The sequence below is a fragment of the Thamnophis sirtalis genome, unplaced genomic scaffold (genome assembly GCF_051295495.1).
Source record: "Thamnophis sirtalis isolate CommonGarterSnake01/CBP01778 unplaced genomic scaffold, rThaSir2_p1.2 scaffold_1, whole genome shotgun sequence".
Taxonomy (NCBI): Eukaryota; Metazoa; Chordata; class Lepidosauria; order Squamata; family Natricidae; genus Thamnophis; species Thamnophis sirtalis.
Window position 1 is genome coordinate 141,970,538 of NW_028261381.1, and position 27,158 is coordinate 141,997,695.

The following is a 27,158-nucleotide window of genomic DNA, read 5'->3' on the forward strand; positions in this document are numbered from 1 at the left end:
TAAGCTTCATTGGCTGACCTGTTACCATAACTCTGCCAGTTCATGAATATTCTGACACTTTTGCACTTAAAACCGGTTGCTAAGTATCCTGCAAGTATGTGATTACCTTTTGAAATCTTCTCTGTAGATTTCCCCAGACGGTCAACGCTTTCCATTTGGATTTCTTAATGTCAGAGTGGAGAAACACACACACACACACAAATACACACACACACACACACACACACACACACACACACACACACAGAGAACTTCGCAGATTCTTCCCAAGCTACCTGGGGCAATTTGTGCTCTTTACATTACTGTTGCCTTTCCACTCTGGCACCTACTGAAATCCAAGAATGCTAAACCTCCATGCTGTTTCTCCTTTTCTGCACTTCTCTTTGTTCTCAAACTCACCTCTGCTTTGTCTTTTATACAGGCACGAATATTCTCCTTCTCCACATTCCTGCGCAGATCCCTAGAGGAGCAGGCAGCACCAAGTAAATCGACAGTGGCTTGGCCAGGAATCTGTGCAGGAATAGGGTGGAAAGTGTTTGCGTATTTGAGTTTGAGACTGACCAAGAAGAGCAGAAATGGAGGGCGGGGGGAGGGAGGAGACCAGCCAGAGGGCAAAGAGAAAAAGACAGGAGGAAAATAATGTACAGTAGTAGACTACATTTACCTGTCATTCTTTTTTATTTTCTCTATCATGCATATCATGAATTTCTATTAAAATTCTCATTCATTTTCTGCAAAATGCAGAATTTTTTTTTGCAAAATATTGCTTACCCAGAAAAAATACATATATACTTATGTATGTATATATATTGAAGAGTTGAAGATGACCAGACCAGAAACAATGGCATTGTTTGTGGGTTGGCAGTTTGAAGCTTGTAAAATACAGGTTTAGCCAATAATTCATCAAACATCAGAATAGAGCTGGAAGGGACCTTGGAGGTCTTCTAGTCCAGCCCCCTGCTCAAGCAGGAGATCCTATACCACTTAGAAAAGTGACTGTCCAGTCTCTACTTAAAAAACTCCAGTTATGAAGCACCCATAACGTCTAAAGGGAAGCTGTTAATTGATCAGTTAAACTGGCCAATAATTGAGAAAGACAATGCCAGACAGTGAGGATATGCTTTCTCTGCTTCAAACTTGTTTCCTGCCCCCGCTCCCCTCAAATTTCCTGTATGGTGTTCTGAGTTAATTTTTTCTCCTTTCACAAAATGTAGATCAAATAAATTTCTAGTTTCCTTCTCCTTTCACCACGCAGTCTGTTTTAGAACATGCATTTCAGTATATTTTGCTGCTTTTCAAAACGTCCCTCCTGATACCAGGGGAACAATTACAATGAAAAGTTTGAATATATTAACAATAGATTTGGAAGTCTAAATAGTCTGTTTCTTTATGACACCAGATATTTTTTCCAAGAAAAGCTTTTTTTCTCCACAAACCTATCCAGGAAAATTTCATTTGAAGATTATTCCTTGAACTGAGCTGTATTAAATACAAGCTAGAAGGTCAATTTATCTAATAAGAAACCAAATACCATCAAATTATGGATTTTTTCATTTGTCTCAGAAGTAAGAGAGAACAAAAGCTGATTATTCAGGAGCTTTGAAGATTTCCAGAGAATGCTGTAAAATTCAGTGGGGCATAGCTCAACTTATAGCAATAGCATGTAGACTTACATAGCATGTAGACTTATAGTACTTTACAGCCTCTCTAAGTGGTTTACAGATTAGCATATTGCCCCCAACAACCTGGGTCCTTATTTTACTAACCTTGGAAGGATGCAAGGATGAGTTAACCTTGAGTGGTTCAGAATTGAACTCCTGGAGTGAGCAGTGAGTTAGCCTGTAGTACAGCATTTTAACAAATGCGCCCCCTTTGGCTCTTCTACCAAAATTATTAGAATGAATAATATTGTTACATACTTGATTAGTAAATCCTTCCTCATTCAGTGTCTACTCACTCCATGCAGTACATAACTATAGTATATAATATTTTATTGAGCTTCTGATGTTATCTGATCTTGGTTGTTTTCTTACAGACTTCTCATTACTAGTCTAGATAATATCATCATTGCACTGGAAAGTGAAGTTTGCAGATTGCTTATACTGTATATATTGTAGCTTTCCTTGCCAGTCTCTGTTGTGATATGAGTTCTTTCTTGATTAAAGTATTGTTTCTTCCCTTGATTGTTTTGCTGGGAAAGATGAGTTGTGGGGTGTTTGATGCCTTCTTTGACTTTTGGTTATATCTTTTAAATTATGTTTATCTCTATGTGTCAGTTGATCTGATCAGAGCCACAATCTCTAGCATTTGTGGATTTGATTTAATCTAAAACGTTGACAGTTTCCTAGTTGTTAATTCTAAATTAACTGTTAATTAACTTTGATAATTCATACTCTTTACAATTTACAGTTGCATTTGAACTCTTCCATAACACATGATCATCACTATGGCTTTGATCAATCAGGGTTTTCATTTAGAAAAACAAGAGGCAATGTACAGCACATTTCCAATTTTAGTTTTACCCACGAAATATGCAATTTTCCTTTCCAGCAATAAGAATAGTGTAGGTCAGTTTCTACATTTTTGTCTGTAATGTCTAATGTGGGAAAGACCTTGGGAGCTACAAAGGGATGCTACAAGGGAATGGTCAGATAAGAGACAGCATAATTTACAGCTGGATAGTGGGCCGAAGAGATCATGTCTAGTTTCTTAGACTGTATATGAGATGCAGCGGAGGGGAGATTTTTACCTTCAGACTTGCAAGATTAATGTCAACCATATTAGGTAGACCAGACAGGAAACATGACCAGATGAGTCAATTCTGTTTTTTTTTTAAAAGCTACAAGATTAACAAGATTTAACAACTTTAAAAGATTAAAAGAATCTTACAAATGTGAAAGTATAACCCCCACTATCTCCACATAGTATGTCAACTTGAGTTTTATTCCAAGCAAGTTTAAGCTATTTTTGGGAAACCAGAATTTCTAATCTAGATGCTACTTTGCAATCCAAGTATATTGTTCCCCACTGAAGCATCAAAATAGCCTCGGTCAGGTGAGTTTCAGGGTTGACAAAAAATTAAGTATTAATTTTTAATACTTCTTAATACTGATAAGTATTGAGATGTAGCAGAGTTGCTTTTTCTTGGTACAGCTCTTCAGTCTATGTTATACATTGCTTTTCTAAGTAAAGAATGAAGTTTTTGAATCCTTCACGTTTGTGAAATGATGACAAACTATTTATTGGGAATTTTCATGGAGAGACTAGGCAATCTTTGCAACAAAGTGAAGATAACAAGACATTCATAAAGATAATACAATTATCCCACTAATTTACATCACCAATGCACAGTGTGCCCAACATTGTACTGTAGAGTTAGTTCTTTAGAAGTTAACTTGAATCATATGATTTATTAAACAATGAAATGATTGCTGTCTGTTATGTATATATTAATGGAAAAAAGGAAGAATTTTCTGCTAAGATAAAAAAAGTGTATATTCTTTCTTTTGAGAACTTTCTCCATGTGTGATACAGTTTATTATAAGCTTTGCAGCTTTTGGGTTCTATTTTGAGGCAGCCTTTCAATCAGACTTGAGAGTGGGAAAAGCTGGAGAATTCTACTACCGGCAAATGGTTGCTTCTGATACATAAAATGTGTGATAATACAAGAAGCAGAGTAAGATGCTATTGGAAGCGCTCTGATCTAATTACAGTGCCAAAGAGAATAAAACAGGATATATTTCTCCTCTATAGTCCTATAAATTTCTTTATTAAATGTCTGGAGGGAATAGATCAATATGCCTGGCAAAGATTTTTCTATTTTGCTTTATGCAGATGATGCTGTCACCTTGTCATTGACTCTGATTGGACTCAGGAGAGCTCTTGAGGCCATCATTGCCAAGAGAAGCAGCTAATTATTAATGGTCAAAAAAAATCAATCCCCACTTCCAAACAGGACTAAGAGCCATAAATGGCATATAGACATCCACAAACAAGCTAAAAACTTAAACTTTATAAGAGTTGTTTTCCAAGATTGATGAAGAGAAATGTTTTGTTGCAAAATCAACCTCAGAATTATTATATGAAGCTCTGCTTCCTTGAATTTTTTTTATTTTTCAGTCCTCCAGATGCATTCCTCTAAACTAGAATCAGATTACTCAAAATTGAACCCAATGTTTGGTTAACTATCTTGACTGTCTGGCTGAGGCTTAATTTTGCACCAGTTGCGTTGCCTCTACTAATATCAGAGTTACTAATAACTTTAGAGTTACACAGTGAAAAACCATCAAAACAAACTGAATTTATGTAGCCTTTTTACCCTTGTATCTTTTGCATCTGTGATCAGAGAAGATGAAAGAGGTTATAAAACAAAGGATCTCCAACGTAGAATTTCAGAACAATTTAAGTCAAAAGTTAAATTTTGTCAGCCTCTTAAACAATTACAGACAATGCCTCCAGCAGCTTACTTCTATAGATTTTATGAATCCCAGTTATAGATGGGCATTATTTATACCTCAATTTTCTTAGTCCATGTGATCTGGTAAGATTGAATCAACAATCTCTCCTGCTGTGAATTTTACTTTACTGAACTAATTCTACTTTCCTGAAAATTTCACTGAGATGAGTTTTATATTTATCTTACCTAAGAAATAACTCCTAAGATTATCTTTGTTTTAGTTTTAAAAATTTGTTCCTCAAATGACAAGGTCTCATCACAACTTGTGGGAGAGGACTGTCTAAAACAAGAGACCTGAATTGAATTTGGAATTGTACATTTATACCGATTATTATTAATGTATTGTTCTATTTTTTTAATAAACAATGTTTTAATGATTTGCTCTGGTCTTGTCTGTAATAAGCATTGACTTGACTTGAACATTATAATTATATTAAGAATATAATTTGGACTTCATTATGGCATTATTCAGCTAGTTGGGATCCTTCAAACAATCTGGTTTATATGACTTTGTCTCAGTATGGTAACATTATGCCAGTATGTGATCACTAATTTAGCAAACCATGGTTAAGAATTACATTGTGATTCCAGCAAGGCTCAAATAAAGATAACTGAAAATGAATGTTCCTCTTCTAACCCGAAGCTCCTCTACTATGTGGCTACTTGCAGTCTAAGTTGGGTAAGAAAGCAATTACCTACAGTCACTGCTGTCAGAGTGGAAAGAAATTGTCCACTGGTATGTATAGAGATGGAATAAGAAAGGGTGATAAGCTTTGCTGTGACAATTAAATTGCAGACCTTGTCTGTGAAGAAATTTATTGATTTATTAGAAACAATTTAGTTTACCCAACAAGCAAGGCAGAGACTGGCTTTAAGAAGACTCTGGATAATTTTTCCTTCAATTAGCCTGTTGGTTCATCGCTGTGCCCTGAGAGTTATCTGGCAGAAGTGATCCATGCAACCCTGATTGGTAGCAGTTAACATGTTTTAATTACCACATTGCTCACGAATGGTAGCACCTCATGGGCACTGTGAAAAATTAAATAGACTTCTTATCCCTGACTACCAGTGCTACTTGAAACACTAAATTGTAACCGATTTTTCAAAACTGTACTGAGTTGGGTAGTTGCAGAAGATTTTACAGGGGTGTTAGGATTACAGTTACTCAAAGATGCTAAGAGCTGATAATGCCCCTCCATTAAGTTACTATGAAAATATGAATCTGAAATCTTCATCCAGTTGGTGGAGTTACTTATCAATTTTGGCTAAGGGAAATGAGCATGGACAGCAGGTTAGTAATGAAAAGATGCATGTAACAAGTTAAAGGATATGACATGACTCAAAGACGGAGTACACAAATAACTATTTGAACACAATTCTAACATTTTGAAATCTTACTGGCATTCAGTTCTAAAAAGAAAAAAGAATAGATCTAATTGTCTCAGGCTTTCCAGGCACATGTACATCCCTGAACTAAATATATTCTTTGTTTATATTCTTTTTATACAGTTTCTGTGTGAAACCCCAATATTCCATCTGTATCTCCTAACATAAGAGGCATGAAAGTTTGACAAACATCCAAGAACATTGTAGATCCAGCTGCCTGGCTTATGTCCTAAACTGTTCTTGCTGCTTATGTTTCGTGTGTGGTAAAATATATGAACTGGAGAGATTTCTAGCCAATCTCTCTCCTCCACCACTCCCCTTTTTTGTTTTAATTTTAATAATTGCATGATCTTCAAATATTATCATTTTCCTAACTATAATTTGTTGAATCAGCCACAGTTCCAATGTTTCATATAACTTGCTGCCATGAGAATTGCATATCAAAATGGCTGAATTCATACCAGCATGTTAGGCTAACAAATCATATTATGTTTAATATTGGTGTAAATCCAGCATTGCGGTCTAGTGTATAAATCAGCTGTAACTACTAATTCACTATTGGTATAACCCAATGATGGCTAATCTTTTCTGGACTGAGTGCCCAAAGTGCACAACCCCCCAAAATGTAATGCATGTGCAACTGCCATGCATGCACCCTGTCTCTGCGCATGTGTGCAACCAGGCACACACGCCCCTCTGCCTGCGCATGTGCATGCACACACACCTCATGCCCCCTGCAAGAATGACTCACTTAACAACTATCATGCTTAGCAAGGGACATTCTGGTCCCAATTGTGGTTGCAGATCAAGGACTACCTGTATTCTTTTGCCTAGAGTTTTCTTAAAACATGGTCTATTTTAATTGTCTTATCTTAACACATTGCTTCTAAAGTGAATGCTTTGATTTTTAAAAATGTTTGCATAGATTTAGTTGCCTGGTTCACATACCATGATATACTAAAATATGGGTTGTTGTTTGTAATATTGTATGCTATATAAATCTAGATAATGTGGTTTATTAACCATAGTTTGTGGTTTAGTGTGTTGTGAAAACCCAGTAAACTAGTATTTGAACTAGGCCAGGTGTTGGCAACCCACGGCTCCAGAGCCACATGCGACTCTTTCATCTCTCTGCTGCGGCTCCCTGTCGCAGCAGAGGGATGAAAAAGCTGTCACCCCCTCATGGTGGTGACAATGGCAGGAGCCTTAGTGCGCGAGCGAAGTGCCTCTGCACTTGCCTTTGCACACCTTCGTCTCATACATTTGCTGTTGTCGCTTCTCATAGCGCCTTGCACAGTACAGTAAAATTTAGTGTGCTTCACTATGTCCCCTGTGTTTTTTAACAACCATTCTCTGCCCTAATGACCGGCTGGGTAGGCATGGCTAGGGGGGGTTCATGTGTCTGGGTGGAAGTGAGTGGCATCATCTTGGCCACGCCCACCCAGATTCTGTGGCTCCCAGTGTTCTCGATGGGAAACAGGTCCAAATGGCTCTTTGTGTGTTTAAGGTAGCAGATCCCTGAACTAGGCTTAAGTAGATGATGGCATCACATAATATAAGTGTCAGGCCTGCAGTTATATTCCTTTTAGGATCTTTGGCCTGCCACACACACTATTATTTCATTATGCTGTTTCATTAGTGTAGTAATTGCGAGGGGGAATAGGAAGGAGTAGAAGTGTGGAATGTGTTGTTGTCATTCCTTTCTAGAAGCCCAAGGTCATCTTTTGTCTCCATACCTCTGCATCTGACCGGAACTAGATGGGTGGAAATGCCAGCATAGCTGAAGAAGATTGGACCATGTGATGGATTTATGGGTGTGGGGATACGATCATGAACTTTCAACTGGGTGGGAACCCAGGAAGTTTCAGATTCGGGATTCCCACAGATGTGCCAACATGTCTTAATTGTAAGACTCATTAATAAATAAACTATCTGTTACAATTATGCTTTCTTGGGTCTTTTCCTAACATACATGTATATACAGACAGTTTGCATAATTTTTAATAATTTTAGATTTGTGCTTGTAAATATATTAGGATTATTTTACTAAACTGTTATAACATGTGCATTGTTGAAGATATCTATTTTATAGTCAACTGCCTTTTTTTTGTTCATGGAAAATGTGGCCTGTTGGGGAGAAATTGGTTAATAGCTGATCCCGCAGCTGTTAACCAATTTCTCCCCAACTGTGAATCAGAAGAGAAAGGTGCTGGAAACTTTGACTCAGAAAAGTATGAAGCACAGCATAGAAATTAATATGGGTTTATTCTGAAAAGAAGAAGAAAGAAGCAAGAAGGTAATGTATGTGTATGCACACATAGTATTTTTGAATGACTAGGTAACAGTTTTTTACCCCAGTAAAGAATTGTAAATTCTTGCTGGGATTAATTAAACCTGTCCTGTCTCTGTCTACCTTATCTGTGGAGTATTCCTATAGCCTTGTGTAGGAGGTGGCAGCCTCCCTTTGCCAAGTTGTTTTTGGTCAGAATGCTTTAAGGATTTATGAGCCAGGAAAACTCCCTAGTTTGGTGGCCTGCTACTCCCATGTAACAATTTCTTCTATGTTTTGAAGAATGTGCCTAGCTTTGAAGCCAAGAATAAAAGTGAGACGCAGCAGTGAGATAACATTTGCAGTAATGCCATCCAGTATTAAGGTTACAATTTACTAGGCTAGACAATAACTAATTTCTGACAGTATACAATAATCTAAGCAGAAGTCAATATTGATTCATATACTCCTTCAAAATGATATAGAATTTAGGGCTAAGCAACATTTTGTGGAACTGGCAAAAAAGGAGTCTACCCAGAAAGAAGTAATTCAATAAAGTTTCTCTGAATTTGACACGAAAACTAGGAAAAATCCAAAGCCCTGTTTATGGCACATGAATATTGGTTATATGCTTACACATATGTAATTTATAATTAACACTTAAATACTTTTAAGCACAGTACCTTGGTCATTAATAATATTTTCATTCTGATTTGACCAAATATGCACAAAGATTTATGAAGAATAATATTGCTATGAAACTATATTTAATTAAAGTGGACTTGTTTAATAGCTAGCAAGCATAGAATAAATGACAGTGCAACATTAAAGGAAATGCTTGAAACATATGGATGTCCTGCCTTCTCAATTAGGCAATTACAGGTTACTTCTATCATTCTGAATTAATGTTCTTCAAATATGCTTTTTCCCCCTGCCCCTTTTTCTTTTTATCTACTTTTTTCTTTATTCTACTTACTTATTTATATCTGTTATAACCGGGATAGTGAAGCTGTGGCACGCATGCCACAGGTAGCACGTGGAGCCATTTGTCAGGGCACGCAAATTCAGCCTTTTTAAAAGGCATTTTTCGCCCTTCCCAGGCTCCAGAGGCTTTATAGGAGCCTGGGGAGGGCGAAAAGAGCCTTCCCCCCCCCCCAGAGGCCCTCTGGAGCACAAAAGAACGGCCCTATGGGCAAACTGGAAGTTTGGGAACCGACTTCTGGTTTACTTGTTGGGTTGGTTTAAGCCCTCCGGAGGCTTCAGGGATGCCTCCTGAAGGTCCCTGAAGCCTCCGGGGGGGGGAGGGGGCAGGCTGTTTTCGCCCTCCCCAGGCTCCTATAAAGCCTCTGGAGTCTGGGGAGGGTAAAAAAAGCATGCAAAAAATGGGGGGGTGCCTCATGCGCTCATGCGCTCATGCGCACTGGGGGAGTTGTGCATTGCATTACGGGTGTGGCATGCCCACGCACAACCCCCCTGCGCTGCCCCCCTTATGGCATGCGAGCCAAAAAAGGTTTGCCATCGCTGTGTTATAACCTAAGCAACTCCCTGCTTTTTACAAAATATGAAAATTATTAACAATTCCGTTATAAGTATTAAAAATAGGAATATTCTAGAACATTCTGTGGAACACCTCAGTTTTTAATCATTGTCCTGAGTGCCATTACAGAGGCTTGGATGAATAAGAGATACATGGATCCTAGCTGGGGAAGAACGAGACAGAGCTAGGTACAGGTCGGGTCTAAAGAATTATTTTGTCTGTTTAGATAGATGGATGGATGGATGGATGGATGGATGGATGGATGGATGGATGGATGGATGGATGGATGGATGGATGGATGGATGGATAGATAGAGGGAGCGGGAGATAGATGATAGATAGATAGATAGATAGATAGATAGATAGATAGATAGATAGATAGATAGATGATAGACAGATAGATAGATAGATAGATAGATAGATAGATAGATAGATAGATAGATAGATAGATAGATAGATAGATAGATAGATGATATATAGATGATAGATAGATGATAGATAGAATGAATATATATATGAAATTTAACATCAGGTGCAAGGTGGCTGAAATAATATTGCTTATATAGTGTTCCTCCTGCAGAATAAGTCTTCTTTTTTAATCAGTAAATTCAGGACACATTCACTGAGCATTCGGACACTTAAAGGCCACAGCATGCAATGCAAGAGATTCTGTGATTGTTAGAAGAACTGAAAGTCTTCCCTCAAGCGATAAACATTGTCTCCTCTCCACAGCATAAATGTCAAAATGTTTGCCAGCCTAATTAGAGCAGTAGGTCAGCTACTGCTTTCCGTGGTATAAACCTGGGCCATTATCTACATCAAAAGGATGCATTTTGCCAAATCATTTCTTGAATGTTCTGATGTTGAAATTCAGCAGCATTATTCCCTCATCTAGTTTCATTAGTAAATGTTAAATTGCACACAAACATGTACACAACAATAGTAAACCTTTCAAACAGGATTACTCTGCAAGAGATAGCCTTTTCTGGTTTCAAAATGTATACCTTAGAAAAACAAAAGTGCCTTTTGCCTTAAAGCTGCTGTAAATCAAAATATATAAGGATTTGAAGCTGAAGTACAAGAATCTAACAGGAAATAACGTCAGTTGAAAAGCACATTGAAATCTATGCTGAAATCCTTACTAAATTAAAAGCATTATAATAAAATTAATTGATTTAATTAATTGTAAATCAAGTTGAAATTAGATTAAAATTTACACTACCTATGACGTATTGTTTAGAAATAATCTTATTTGATACTTACCAATAAATTATGTTTTTGTTTTAAAAAACAGAAACAGATGTTAGAAATGAGTAGTTCAGGGATTCCTTCATGATACATTTCCCCTGCTTTACAGAGTGTTTCAGTATCAGAGGTGAAATTCAGCAGAGCTAAGCCCTAATAACTTACCTATGCACTCTCCTGCTTGAACTTCAAAAAAGGATATATAATTGATATAATCTGACCAGTTCTGGAGAACCAGTAGCAGAAATTTTGAGTATTTCGGAGAACCTCTGACTGGACTTGCCCCCATCTATTCTCTGCCTCCCGAGTCCCAGCTAATTGGAAGGGAATGGGGATTTTGCAGTAACCTTCCCCTAGAGTGGAGAGAGACTGGAGATTTTACAGTATCCTTTCCCTGCCACGCCCACCAAGCCCTGCCACGCCCACAGAACCAATAGTAAAAAAAATTGAATCCCACTACTGTTGAATACAGCAATATCTATATGTTATTCCCTAACTGGGAATAAGATAATTTCATTCACTATCAGGAAATGAGCAGGTCGATTAAAATTGGTGCCAGGCAAGGTGTTTTTCATGCATATTATTTCCATTTCACAAGAATACATATTTTCTGCTGCAGATTTACCTGGTGAGGTTCAATGTTTGAGTATTAGAAAATGCTGAACCTTCCCAAAGAAAAAACTGAAATGGGCAAGCAAGGAAATAGAAATATCAGAAGAAGAAAAAAACAGAAATATATCTAGCTGCAAAAAAGTGTGATTTTTAAAAAGTAGCTTCTCAGTTGGACTTGAAAAAGGCCTGGTAGGCCAGTATTTTCATCTATTAAGCTATTAACTATCCAAGCAGGTTTTGTAAATTGGATGGCTTGGCTTGATCTGGATTCTCTTTATAGTGGTGAAGTTGATTTTGTGCAGGCAAAAGAGCATCTTTCTGATGATAACAAATCAATTATATATCCTTTTTTGAAGTTCAAGCAGGAGAGTGCACAGGAAAGTTATTAGGGCTTAGCTCTGAGTTTGGTTTTTGGAGATAGCTCAGCTAATGTAATAACATAGGATAGCTGTGAAAGTACTTCTTGAAACTATTTCTAGCCAGCTTGGTAGGAAAAACCACCATTAGTTGTACTTTGCTGGTGTGTTCTTGTTGGATTGCAGAAATGTAATTTAGTGTAAGAAAGGGGTGTCAAACTTGATGTCTTCGAGGGCCAGATCAGCATTGTACTTCTCCACGGGCTGGCCAGGAGGACTGGATGGGACGGATGCCTCCTGCTGGCCAAAGCGGGGTACAGGGGGCTGTGCGCAACCCTCCTGCACCCTGTTTTCAGCCTGAATGGCTTCATACAGCACTCTGCTGACCAAAACAGGGCAAGGTTTTAGCTGCCAAAGGCACTGTAGGCTGGTCTTTTAATATTTCCAGGCCAGCCCCCAGGCCAGATTTAAGCACCCCGAGGGCAAGACCTGGCCCGCGGGCATTGAGTTTGACACCTCTGGTGTAAGAGAAGAGCAGGCAGAGCCTGGGGGCAGAGTCAAGACTTAGCCTAGAATCATTACATGCCCTTGTCCACAAAAATTCCAAGTCCAGTCTCCTCCCCCAATTCCATTACCTTTTATCTAGCGCCAATTTAGTGCTGATCATTAATTAACCAGATTCTTACATGCTGTATATGCTTGATCACTAAATCTTCTGAACTGCAATTTATGTGTGATCTTGATCCTTTCCACTTGACATTAGGTGATTTTAGGAAAATGAGCACATTAACCCAAGAAGCTAGATCCTTTTTTAGTTGTATTTTTTAGTTTTATTTAGTTTTATTAGTTTTATTTTTTAACAGTGTTTTGCAAACTGCAAGGGGCATGCCACAGTTGATTCATTGTTATGCCTTATCCTTTTAGTTTATATTCACTAGATCTACAGAATACGTTTTGCTGCTTTTTTGGTTCTTCTCAAAATCTTAAACTGCTTAGTTGCCTCTTAATTTAGCTTATGCTACAAATTGTCTTCCTAGATTTACCCAGCCTCTCCTTTAAATAGGTGAATTGGGGAATAAATGTGAGAAGCCTTCCTCCTTCCTGATCCAAGGGTTTCTTGTTTATTCACTGTGGGTGATCTCTGTGTGAATTGTGTAACCAGCCTGGTTCTTTTCTTCTACCACTCCTATGTTCAGCCTATTTTATTCCTCATTTGAAATATTTTATATATGCTGTAAAATGTCTCAGACACTTGGAGCTCCAAATTCTTTTGTGGATGTGTGTAAAAATATTTATAAAATATTTTAGATATTTTGGAAGAAGATAAATGCATTTCAACATAAGTATTGTATCTGTGACATGGTATTTATGCTACATTTATTTATTTGTCAAATTTATTTGCTGCCTATTTTGCCCTTGGACTGCTCTAGGCAGCTTGCAACAATAAAAACGAAGAAATGAAGTGTAAACATAACTGTTCCAAAAGTAATGGAACAATAGAATAAACAGTGAAAAAGGCATTGATACTAGTGCAATGGACTTTGAAACTCCATTTTGTATACCAATTGGCAGAATATTTTCTTCCATATGGTCTATAAATTGTTTCATTGCTGCTCAGTATGGGGTTAGGATTCATTATCCACATCAACAATTTACTGAGAGTATATTTTCAGCCTCCCACTGAGTTAAACTGTTAGGGTAATACTGTCTAATGCAATATCCAAGTTGCTATGATTGTTCATTCACAGCCATAGAAGGCCAAAAGCCCTGGAATCTTGATCTTGCTATGTTTTTGGAACTGAACATTATTATCATGTTAAGCCTTGGGTGAATTTGTCCCATAGATAGTTTTATTTACCATATTGTTTTTGGAGGTTGATATATGGTAACAGACTTCAAAATAATTTGCTTCATTGGTTGATATCCTTATTTTCTGTCAGAAATATAGCAATTCAAAATAAGTGTTGAACAATTTCATTTGTATTTCTTGATAGATGAGCAGAACATTTAAGCCCAGTGGTTGGCTTACAATTGTTAAATCCATAGCCATTTTCACTGCAGGGTCTCTCTTTTTATATTTCTCAGTGACCTCTCCCACATCTTGAAGCTCCAAACTATATTTAACACCTAAGTGGGCCAGTTGAAATGGTAATGAAAGAATCTTGTGGGTCAGCTGTCAAAATATATATTGCTCTACAAATCTTGAGTTGTATTTTTGAAAACAGTATATAACTGTATTATTCTGATTTTCTAGGTCAGTAATTGCGAACCTTTTTTGGATCACATGCCAAAAGTGGGGGGAGCGCAGGGGGGTTGTGCATGGGCGTGCCACACATGTGAATGCTTCCTCCCTCTGCATGCATGTGTGCGTGACCAGTGCTCCCCCCCCCCACTTTTGGCGCTCTTTTTTTGCCCTTTCCGGGCTCCAGAGGCTTTCTAGGAGCCTGGGGAGGGCAAAAAGAGCCTCCCCCCCCCCGAGGCCCTCCAGAGGCTTTAGGAGTTTTCCTGAAGGCTCCGGGGCGCAAAAAACCTACAGCTAAGTCACTTCCGGTTTATCCGTAGGACCATTTTTTGCCATCCGGAGCCTTTGGGAGGCTTCCCTGAATGCTTCGAAAGGCGAAAAATGACCCTACGAGCAAACCGGAAGTCTGTTCCCAAACTTCTGATTTGGCTGTAGGGCTGGTTTCAGGGAAGCCTCCAGAGAGCGAAAAATGGCCTCAAAAGAAGACCGAAGTCAGCTGGCCAGCACAATATAATATAATAAATAATTTATTATTTATTACTGTTATTATTGTTATATACTTTATTCATTAAACATGAAACTCAGACAACTGAACATTCAAAAATGCACCACAAATACCATTGACTGGTGTAATGGTTGATATGGGTTGCTGCCAGCATCCTAGGTATCAACCAAGTACCTTCTTAAAACATATGATGTTCTGAGTAGTGCGGTTTTTTGCAGTTCTGCTGGTGGTATTGCAAGAAGCTGCAATTTTTTGATGTGTTTTGTAAAATTCTTGGACATGATGCCAAGTGCCCCGATAACAATAGGTATCACTGTTACATGTTTCATCCATAACCATGTAGTTTCAATGGCAAAGTTGCGATATTTCATGATTTTTTCCAATTCTTTTTCTTTGACTCTGGCATCTCCTGGTACTGCAATGTCAATAAACTGTATGCTTCGGCCCTCAACAACCATGATATCTGGTGTGTTGTGTTCCAAATAACGATCTGTCTGTATTTGAAAGTTCCACAAGATCTTCACCTTCTCATTTCTGGTAACCTTGTGCCCTTGTGACCTCAAGACTGGACGACTGCAATGCGCTCTACATGGGGCAGCCCTTGAAGAGCATTCGGAGACTTCAGCTTGTCCAGAATGCAGCCATGCGAGCGATTGTGGGTGCACCCCGGTACACCCACGTCACACCTATCCTCCGCGAGCTGCACTGGCTGCCTATTGGTCTTTGGATACGCTTCAAGGTGCTAGTCGTCACTTATAAAGCCCTTCATGGTATTGGACCTGGGTACTTGAGAGACTTCCTGCTGCCAATTACCTCCAACAGACCTATTAGATCCCACAGATTAGGCCTCTTCCGAATTCCATCTACTGGCCAATGCCGATTGGCTACCACCCGGAGGAGGGCCTTCTCTGTGGCTGCTCCGGCCCTCTGGAACGAGCTCCCTGTGGAGATTCGGACCCTCACCACCATTCAGGCTTTCCGCAAAGCCCTTAAAACCTGGTTGTTCCGACAGGCCTGGGGCTGACGGATTCCCCGCCCCGCTCGAATTGTGTGGTTGTTGAGTGTTTTTTTTTAATTGTTTGTAGTTGTTTGTCCGTTGTTTTTCCTCCTGTTTGTATTTCCCCCCCTTACTTTGGTTTGTGAGCCGCCCTGAGTCCCTCTGGGAATAGGGCGGCATAGAAATGCAATAAATCAAATCAAATCAAACCTTTTCCACTTTATGTTCCAATGATATTTCGGATACAGGTAGGGAATATTTTCTTCATAATGACCAGTGGACTAATTTAGCAACTTGGCCCTTGTCTAGCTTTGTAATCAGTTTGTGCAATTTTGCTGCACTCACATATTAAGTGTGAAACACTTAAGTGTGAATTGTTAAAGGCTTTTACTAATAGGCCAAATCTGCTAGAGCAGTTGGACACTTGGGGTCTCAGGGTTGTTGTTTTATAAATAAATATATTTGGCCGTACTATTGAAGAGGATAGTCAGGAACAGGAGCTGACAAAAACAAGCTGAGCTACTAATGATTTAGGGAAGCCCCCTCCATTTTTAAAAAAAAGGCATTCTTGTAAATTAGATCTCACTGCATGTCAAAGCTCTCTAACCTAGTTCTAAAAACAGTGCTCATTTTCGTGCTTTGCTGATCTCAGTGATAACAACAGGAAGAATTTAGAAAGTTGTCATGTGCTATGGTGGTGAAACAAAGTTTTTGAACCCTTTAAAACTATATATAATTTGCAAGATCCACATTAGAACTTCATCTAAATCTTAAGTGACTTTGATTGAACAGTGTACTGTATCGTTCTTATTATTGAGCCAACAATCAGTATCTTGATTTGTTATAAAATTTTACATTTAGTAACTAGTAGCAATTATTTAGCAGCAATACATTCAGTCTTATCTTTCCTGTACCTATTGATCAATGTCCCCCATTGGCTTGGAGGTTTTCCTCATTCAATTCATAGATATTTGCCTGTATTTCAAATCATGCCATAACATTCTAATTTAATTGGAACATCAAATTCAAATTTGTCCCTTTAAGAGAATTGGTTGATAGTAGTAACTGTAAGAGAGATCTTGGAGTCCTAGGGGACAATCACTTAAATATGAGCCAGCAGTGTACTGCAGGTGCCAAAAAAGCCCATGCAGTCCTTGGCTGCATTAACAGAGGGATAGAATCAAGAGCATGTGATGTGTTAATATCACTTTATAATGCCGTGGGAAGACCACGCTTGGAATATTGCATCTAGTTTTGGTTGCCACACTATAAAAAAGATATTGAGACCCTAGAAAGACTGCAGAGAAGAGCAACAGAGTTAATTAGACGACTGAAGGTCATGTCTAGTTTAATGAAAAGGACTAGGGATGACATGATAGAAGTGTTCCATTATCTTAAAGGGCTGCTACAAGGAAGAGAGGGTCAATGTATTCTCCAAAGCCCTTGAAGTCAGGACAAGAAGCAATGGATGGAAACCAATCCAGGAAAGGAGCAAACTAGAACTAAGGAGAAATTTCCTGACAGAACAATTGGTCAGTGGAACAACTTGCATCCAGAAGTTGTGAGTGCTATAACACTGAAAGATTTTAAGGAGAGATTGGACAACTATTTGTCTGAAGTGATATAGGGTATCCTGCTTGAGCAGGAGGTTGAATTAGGAGACCTCCAAGCTCCTTTCTAACTGTTATATGATTATTCCAGAACTTCATATCCTTTTCCAACAAAAACAGTGAATATTGTTTCTGCATTTTTTTCAATAAAGACATGATACAGCACACCTTTTGGATAGTGTTTGTTTAACCAGAATCCTTTTATTTATTAAGAGGACTTAGAGAAAGCTGATCATGCTGTGGGTCACAGTACTGCACGATTTGTTCTAAATTGCTGCAAAAGGTTAGAATGTTGGATGACAACAGAGGTGACTCAGTTTAATCCAGGGATAGCCATGTAAACTCACTGATAAGCTTAAATTTATCAGACCAGCCTATTTAGTCTATATGCTTTCTTGAGTTCTTGGGAGGAGGGGAGTGTGCAATATAAATCTTACAGAAAAACAGTTCAACTGACTGCTATACATAGTAATAGTTTTTTTGTAACCTCTGCCCTTACCATTATGCCATCTTCTGAACATGAAGTTGATATTTTAAGAGTCTCGTATCTTTTTACAATTCATGTCTTTTGATCAATCATTGGGTGTGTTTTTTAAATCGAAAAGCACAAATTGTTTCCTGTATGTATGCTTTTTTTTTTTTTGGTAAAGCTTCCTTTTCCTGTTTAGTTATGACTCTATAAAGTTAAAACAGTTGGCTTGGTTCTAACTGTTAATGTGTACTTCTCCTTTGCAAATTGAAACTGCATGCTGTAATGCAATATTTGTACTGGACAAATCATTAGAACTCTGATTTTCTCCAAAAATACATTGAGTAATTTCTGTGATGGCAGCAAGGTAAGATTTTGACAAGCCTGCTAAGAATGAAATACCATTTCTTTGAAGAAGAATACTCTGTATTATGATAAGTAAGAATTCAAATCTGAAATCATCAGCCCAAAAGTAAATTTAGACTTATTTATCATTACAGAGTGATTTTTTTCAGTCTTCAGATGGTTGAAGATTAAATCTTACTTGTTAGTTAATGTGCCTACCTAGTTATCTACCTTTCTCATTTTAATGAATCTTAATGATTTTTTAAAAAAATGTTTTCTTAAACTATCTTTATTGTACGATCTGAATTGAATGCCATTCTGTTTAAATCTATGAAATTATTTTGCCATGTGCTGTTGAACATGTCATGCAAGTTGCATATAGAATTCCTACAAATTTGCAACATTACTAATTCTGAATTCCGATAATCAATTCTAAACAGATTTAACTTGCTATTCTAGTTAATCAAATATATTTACAGAACTATTTCTTTAATGCTACTTTCCATGTCAGTGTTTATTTGTGACACTGTGAAAAATAACATCTCTTCCTTAATGTTATATATTTAAAGTCTTTGCTTTAAAAAATCACCACTTCTTTACCATACTGTTAAATAGTAAGCAAAAAAATTATCTGGGTAGATGATAATTATGTGGCCTTTGAGTTATCTAACCTGCAAGATCTTGAGATTAGCTCTTTCCTTCTCCTCTCAATAACTGCAGGTCCTCCTTTGATATGTATACAAATGGCATTCTGTCTTAGTTACCCCTTTCTTCTAAGCAAGAGGATAGAGATATGTTTATAGGCTTGTAGATATTGCAGCTGGAGTCCCTACATTTCTGATGCTATCTTGGCTATCTCATAATCACTCTAAATGGGAAAATATATAGTGGCTGAGATTACTACAAGGAACCATTTGAAGCAGTGGTGGATTTCAAAAATTTTTGGAACCTACTCTGTGGGTGTTGCCTCCTTTGTGGGAGTGGCTTGCCGACCATGTGACCTGGTGGGAGTGGCTTACTGGCCATGTGTTCTCTCTCTCTCTACCCTTCCTTTTGTCTCTCTGTCCCTTTTTTCTTTTTTTCTTTCATCTCTCTCACTCTTTTTCTTTCTTTTTTCTTTTTTTATTTATTTATTTCTTCCTTTCTTTCTTTGTGTGAGTCTGTCTGTCTGTCTGTTTGTGTGTGTGTGCGTGGCTCTTTGCCTTTCCCTCCCTCCCTCCCTCTGTGTCGCTCTATGTGATTCTCTCTCTGTGTCTGTCTCTCTCTCTGTGTATCTCTCTCCTCTCTTCCTCTATGTCTGTCTCTCATTCCCTCTATCTCTCTGTGCCTCTGTCTGCCTGTCTGTCTCTATCACACACACACAAATAGACACAGAAACAGACACACACATACTGTGGTCACCTTTTTTAGTGTTCCAATCACATTTGAATTACTCAACAACTGGCCAGTATTCATGGTTTTTTGCAGCATTCTGCAGACAAGGGAGCAAAATATATGGTTAGAAGTACCTAGCAACGGCGTTCTTCCCTGGGGGGCTCCGCAGAACATCCCAAGACTAATGCCACCACATCTGCCCTCTTTGGGGACAGGTCCCCTTCAATGTTCCCTCTAATTTTTTTTCAGTGTGTGCGGAAAAGTATAGTGTTTGAGCGGCACATTTTCATTTCTGAGCACCTGAATTTTTTTCACAGATGTTTCACAGAGCAATTGATTTATAGGATCTGAATTGGAATGGAGAAAAATGGTTTTGTGCATGAGTGTGTGTGTGTGTGTGTGTGTGTGTGTGTGTGTTTGAGTGAGCGAGGGTCTGGTAAGGGAACTGTGCCTATTTAGAAAAGAAGGTAAATTATTGCAAACATGATCAGTCGAAGATAAGTATGGGGACAGGTTGGGCGGTAGAGAGAAAGTGATAAAAGAGTAGGAGAGAGGAAGAGAGGAAGAAAAAAGAGGGAAGAGGGACAGAAAGAGACACAGAAGGAGAGAGAAAGTGACAGAAGAGTGGGAAAGAAGGAGAGAGAAAGAGAGACAAAGAGAAAGGATGAGACAGAAAGAGACAAAGAGGAGAGAGGAGAGAAAAGTGACAGAAGAATGGAAAAGAAAGAGAGAAAGAGAAGAGAGACAAAGAGAAAGAGGATGAGAGAGACAGAGAGAGAAGAGAGGAAGAGGAAAGAGGAAGAGAGAACATCTCATTTCAACCCTGAGGTGCAAATATTCTCTTTGATTGCTAATTTTATTTGTCCATTTACTATCCAATACTCTCATTCCTCCTTAAGTTCATCAAGAATTTCCTTCTTTTAATTGAATTTATCACAATACCTTGACAACAACATTTTCAGCATAGCTTTACAGCTATTTAAAATATATAGAAATTTAGGTCACGTTTTCAGAACATTAGTCTACTATTTATGTCACTAAGTCAAAGAAACAGAATTCAGAAAGTTGGCTTCCCTTTTTGTAATTGCCTATTGCCTGCTTAACTTTTTACCTACATTTTTGATAACTGATATTCACTGTTGACCCAAGAAGCCCATCGTAGAAAGAAACCCTCCATATGAACTTTGTTTGGTTTCCATGGAATGAAGTTGGTCTTTTTCTCAACCATACAGTAGCATATTCTTTCTAAGGAGGATATAATCAAGATAGTCCATAATTGCCTACCAATCTAACAGTATAGCAATTGACAATCTCTTTATATTTCAACTCTAACTCTTTCAGTCTTAAAGGTTTGGTGAGGAGAAATCCAAAAATTCTTTTAAAGAGGAAAAAAAATGCTTGCACAATTGCATCCATGGAGACATGTATATATTATGCACAACACACAGAGAAACAAACTTAACAAAGTGCTAAGTCTGCCCACCAATTAACTCGAGAGAGAGAGAGAGAGAGAATGAGAATGAGAGAGAATCCCTCCTTCCTTCAGCCCAACACTCTCGCTGGCATCCCAGCCAGATGAGAGGGACTGCAGAGGGTCTCCTAGAGTCTAGGGCAGCGAGTCATTCGATAGGAAAGTTGCCTCTTGAAAGAAATGACCCAGATTGGCTTCCGCTTTCGATCTGCCACCCAAAGGCCGAACGGAGAAGCAAAGAGGCAGGAGAGACGAAGCAGGAGAGATGAAGCAGGAGCCAATCCGGGTCATTCCTTCCAAGAGGCAACTTTCCCATCGAATGACTCGCTGCCCTAGACTCGAGGAGACCCTCTGCAGTCCCTCTCATCCGGCCAGGATGCCAGCAAGAGTGTTGGGCTAAAGGAAGGAGGGATTCTCTCTCTCTCCCTCCCTCTCTCCCTCTCTGGCAAATCTGAGCAGCCGCTGCTGGGAGCCCGTCCTGTGCCTTCTCCCAACCCCCACACCCCTTCTCTGAGCTACTTACTTTCTGCCTTGTGGATCTAGAACTGATTGCTGTCTCCAGGCTGGCTCTCCTCTCCTATTATGGTGGAAGGCATCTCACAAAAACCACTGCGCGGCAGATGGAAACTGCTGCACGGTGTTTTGTTGCCACGTGTGCGGCCGCGCAGCTTAGAGGGAACAGTGGTCCTCTTCAGAAGGATGAGGCCCCGCTGGTCCCTCTCACGTTCCTCATGTTCCAGCCATGGCCCCACGCTGTGGAGCAACTCCAAAGTCCATCTGTGACCCCCGTGGAAAACATATGTGCGCACACACAGCCTGCATAATTACAGGCCCGGAGAGTGAAGCCTCTACACAAACCCGGGCGAATGAGAACAAGTTCTGAAGGCTTCAGGATGAGGGACAGAATCTTTGCTGCGGGCCAATAAAGCTTCGTCCATTAGAGGCAGCAGGACCAAAGCCCCTCTCCCAACTGGCCCTTCCTCCCTCTGAGGGCGAGGGACCCGGCTGTCCTGCTGCCTCTGGCATCCTTCCAAGAGTCTCCACTCTCCAGGGCTGTAATTGTGCAGGCTGTGCGTGCGTGCTTATGTTTACCATGGGGGTGATGGATGGGCTCCCGAATCGCTCCATGCCTTGGAAAACATAGGTGCGCGCAGGCAGCGGGGCAGCTGGGACAAGGGAGTGCAACCCGCGCAGCTTGTTCAAACAGCAAAAGAAGGGAAAAGAGAGGAGTTCGGCTGTTTGAAAAGCCCCGCTTGGAACTCCTCTCCTGTTCCTTCTTTTGCTGTCTGTACATGCAGTGCGGGTCGCACTCCCTTGTATTTCATAGCCACCTCGTTTCCAATTGGGGTGGGGATCCATGGAGAGGGATGGAAAAAATGATTTCTTCCCCCTCCCCCAATTGGAAATGAGGTGGCTGTGAAAGAAAAGGGAGCACAACCCGCACGGCTTGTTCAAACAGCAAAAGAAAGGGACAGGAGAGGTGTTCGGCAGTTTGAAAAGCCCTGCTTGGAATTCCCCTCCTGTTCCTTCTTTTGCTGTTTCTACATGCCGAGCGGGTCACGCTGCCTTGTCTTTCATAGCCACCTCATTTCCAATTGGGAAGGAGATCCATGGAGAGGGGCAAAAAAGATCAATCCCCCCCCCCACTGGAAATGAGGCGGCTTGAAAGACAAGGGAGCGCGACCCGGCTATGAAAGACAAAGCAGCACCACCAAATGACCTTCCCGCAATTGCTTTTCTGAGCCGGGTATATAGGGCCAGGGGCGGGGCAGGCGTTCCGGAACTTACTTCCGGGTCCGTTGACCAACCGGTCCGCAAGGACCGGCTAGGATCAGCAGCAACCCACCCCTGATTTGAAGTGACTCTTCGCAGAACTCAATGAAGTTATTGAGGTAGAATTTGAACGTGGATTCATCCATACTGCAAAGGGAAAGGAAGAAATCAAGATATCATCTTGATCCTGCTTTCCATTCCGTTCTACTCTGTCTCCACAATATAAATATGCATTTAGAATTAAATGTTCCAGTTACAAAAGAGACACAGACAGTATAGCAAAGCAAAGAGCTTTACTTCTCATATTCCTTGAAATAACAATAAATGTTTGTAAGTTTGTTTAGATTTAGATTTAGATTTAGATTTGTTTATTTATTGTTCACTTTGGGGAACGAACCACTGTGACTACCTGGTTTTCCCTTGTACATAGTTAAGTCTAGAATAAGCACTGATGTTGAGAATTGGAAGAAAGAAGTCCACTCTTTGGAACATTCCTCTATAAAATTTTGAATCAACTGTTAGTTTTTCATGGACTGAATTTGCGTCATGATTGATTTATTGATTATGAACCAACAAGTTGATGTGAATTCTTACAGGATACTAAGTTGAATTTACCTAAAAGCATCTGCCCCCAACCTGGCTCTTCAGGTCTTCCAATGGTGCACCTCTTAATACTGTAATTGAGTCCATCCATATTGATGCTGGTTATTCTCATCTTTTCTTCTTTTTCCAGCATAATATACATCTCCAAATTTCTTGCTGGTTCCCTTAGTGCTCATAGGCCAGTGATGGTTAATGTTTTTGGTGCCAAGTGCCCAAAGCGTAAGCCCAAAACCCCAAAATGAAATGTGAGTGCCCCCCATGCATGCACCCCTGTGCATGTGCCCTGTGCATTCCCCCTGCACATGCACGTGTGTCCTCCATGCATGGCCCACTCCTCTGTGGCCCGTTTTGGCTTCCAGGTTGGTGCAGGAGGCCTTCCAGGTCCAAAACGAGATTCGGGGTGTCCCCTGCATGTGCCCTCGTGCATGCACAGCAGAGACCCAAAGTCTGGCTGGCTGGCGGGAGGCGCACATGCATGCACAGTGGAACTGGGCTAGGGTGGCGGCTGGTATGCTTGCAGAGAGGGCTCTGTGTGCCATCTGTGTCACGTGTGCCATAGGTTCGCAATCACAGTGATAGGCAATTCTTAAAAGGCAGAAGCTGCCTGTCACTTCAGTATCTTCTTTGTTAATTGTGTAGACTGGTTGCTTTATCTGTTATCATAAGTGAGTTTTTATTTTTGGTCCCAATTTATCATTGTGCTCTTGACTTTTGTTACAAGAGCTTTGTAATCATTTGCATTTTCAGTTATTGGTGCTATCAGTGTAGTGCAGGTTGTTGTTTATTTTCTTCAGTTTTTAAAATCCTTCTCAGCTTCCTTCAATCTTGCTCCCTTAATATATTTTCCACATGCAAGTTGAATAAATAATAGGAGCGTATACACCTTTGTCTCATTCCTTTGCCAGCCTGGACCCAATCTATTTTGCCACATTCTGTCTGCACTGTGACTTCCTGTCATGTTTATAGGTTTTGCATGGGAAGGAAACCCCCCACCCCCACCAAAAAATTGTCTTTGAAAAGTACCTTTGGGACAACCATGACCTGGATGATTGAGAATCTCCATAGACATTGTGCAAACTATCATACAATATCCTTAATTTCACAGATACGCAAAATAAAACCAAGGGACATCTGATACAGATTGGAGCCCTAAATAATATTTCATATTCTTCCACCTTTTCTAAAGAGCTGACATCTTTAGAAAAGGTAGAAGAACATGAAACATTATTTTGGATGCATGCTGGATAATTGACAAAACCAAAGAATACCAAGAGGAAGCCAGTATGGACTTCGTTGATTTTAGGAAGACATCTGATTGTGTCAATTATGTCAAAATATGAAATGTGCTCAGAAAAATAGGAATTCTCATCCAAGAAGCTTCTCCAGTTCTGATTGAATGGTGGGGAATAGAAGTATTCCACACTATTCTATTCCTTACCATTCTATTCCCCATCATTCTTCTATTCCCCACCATTCATTCAGTCACAACTGAAGAAGCTTCTTGGATGAGAAGTGAAATGTTTTTAAGGAAAAGAAACCAAGAAAGTCCAGTTGCCTTTCTTTAGTATTGGTGTGCATGTTGTCCTCTTCCAATCTGTTGGCCACTGTAACATTCTCCAGATTTTCTAGCATAGGTTGATTACAAGTAATCCTCTACTTAGGACCACAATTGCTACCAGAATTTCCATTGCTAAGGAAGGTAGCTGTTAAGTGAGTCTGCATCTGATTTTACGACCTTTCTGCCACAGTTATTAAGCGAATCACTGTAATTGTTATGTAAATCACTCGATTGTTAAGTTAATCCAGTTTCCCACATGAACTTTGCTTGTCAGAAGCTTGCTGGGAAGATGATGAACACATGAATGATGTGAAAACTATTGTAAATTCATGCTGGTTGCCAAGTGCCCATATTTTGATTCTCTGACCATGGGGACGTTTTGATGGCCGTAAGTGTGAATACTGGTAATAAGTCATTTTTTCAGTCCCATTGTGGTTTTGAATGGTTGCTGAGTCTTCTTTTATTTTTTCCATAAAATTTCTATCAGTGTTACATCAGCTTCTTTAACCTTCTGACTTGGTAATGATCAGATCTAACTTTCATCTTCCAGCATTAGAGATTCCTGTAAATAGGGATTATCTTCTAAAATAATTCAGCATCCCTGCCATATACAATTTCAGTACTGTATATTCCTACCACATTTGAATCTTCTTTGAATCAGTTACTATCAGTCCAGTAATTTTCTTTAGCATATCAGTTTGAGGTTCAAAAATAAAGTTAAATTTATTTTGAAGTGTAAACAGTCTTGAAAGTCAGTATAAAATACATTTTGATTCACTGCACATCTATGTCAATAACCTTTGGATTTCTACATTATAATGCTGAGTATGGCTTCAAGTAATACTTCAAGTGTTTTGAGGTCCTATTTTGCAGATTTTTCAGATTTAGTGAGGAAGTCGGCTATTGAATATGTAATGTATTTACTCATAATGTTTTTAAAAAGAAGAAAATCACTTTGGACTTTTTTTTTAATCATGTACTGATACATCTTTTGTCTCTTTTCATCATGCAATTTCCTAATATGTACTTGGTTCTGATGTGAAATCTATTGTAGTGATAGTTCAAATTCCTCAATAACTCAAAAGTATCTTCTATACTTTTTCAAATCCACTGTCACTTTAGAAACAGTTTGGTGTTAAGTAGCTGTGTGTAACAGAAAGGTTGCTGAAAGCTGTTCTCTGAATTGGTTTACTGGTAAGGTCCATCTCAAAATCATTGAAATATGAGAATTTAAACTTTCAAAAGCTATTTGCAAAACAATCTATATTTACACACATGTTATGTACCATTTTAGGACAGTAGAATTAAACTTTTCATTTAGCACCTTATAGATATTTCCAGGCACAAACTGAAGTGTTCCAAAGAGTGTGAGTTTTCAAAATTGTCTAACTATATTTTCAAAAATTAGAGCATGCAAACAGAGTTAACAATTGAACTTGAAGAAAAACTATACAGTACATATGCATTATGTCAAGTCAAAGCAATTATTTGGGCCAGATAACATTTAATACAATAATACAATAGCAGAGTTGGAAGGGACCTTGGAGGTCTTCTAGTCCAACCCCCTGCCTAGGCAGGAAACCCTATACCGTTTCAGACAGATGGCTATCCAACATCTTCTTAAAGACTTGCAGTGTTGGAGCATTCTGGAGGCAAGCTGTTCCACTGATTAATTGTTCTAACTGTCAGGAAATTTCTCCTCAGTTCTAAGTTGCTTCTCTCCTTGATTAGTTTCCACCCATTGCTTCTTGTTCTATCCTCAGGTGCCTTGGAGAATAGTTTGATTCCCCCTTCTTTGTGGCAACCCCTGAGATATTGGAACACTGCTATCATGTCTCCCCTAGTCCTTCTTTCTCTTAAACTAAACATATCCAGTTCCTGCAACCGTTCTTCATATGTTTTAGTCTCCAGTCCCCTAACCATCTTTGTTGCTCTTCTCTGCACTCTTTCCAGAGTCTCCATATCTTTTCTACATCGTGGCAACCAGAACTGAATGCAGTATTCCAAGTGTGGCCTTACCAAGGCATTATAAAGTGGTATTAACACTTCACGTGATCTTGATTCAATCCCTCTATTTACGCAGCCTAGAACTGTGTTGGCTTTTTTGGCAGCTGCTGCACACTACTGGTTCATATTTAAATGGTTGTCCACTAGGACTCCAAGATCCCTTTCACAGTTACTACTGTTGAGCAAGGTACCACCTATACTGTACGTGTGCATTTCGTTTTTCTTGCCTAAATGTAGAACCTTACTCTTTTCACCATTGAATTTCATTTTATTAGATAGTGCCAAGATCCTTCTGTATCTTTAGCCTATCTTCTGGAGTGTGGCTATTCCTGGCATTTGGTAGC

At 39.3% G+C, this 27,158-nt stretch overlaps 1 protein-coding gene across 6 annotated transcripts in view; it reads left to right on the forward strand.

Annotated features, from left to right (window-relative positions):
* The window catches only part of EVL (Enah/Vasp-like), a 164,543-nt gene that overhangs the window by 59,484 nt on the left and 77,901 nt on the right, over positions 1-27,158 (forward strand). The window contains exon 1 of one of the 6 annotated variants that reach the window (XM_087726310.1): positions 17,936-18,050. The exons of the other annotated variants lie outside the window; for them this stretch is intronic. Coding sequence (XP_087582436.1) covers positions 18,040-18,050 — 11 coding nt within the window. The 5' untranslated portion in view covers positions 17,936-18,039. Of the gene's footprint in view, positions 1-17,935; positions 18,051-27,158 lie in introns of those variants that run through there. 6 annotated transcript variants of the gene reach the window in all.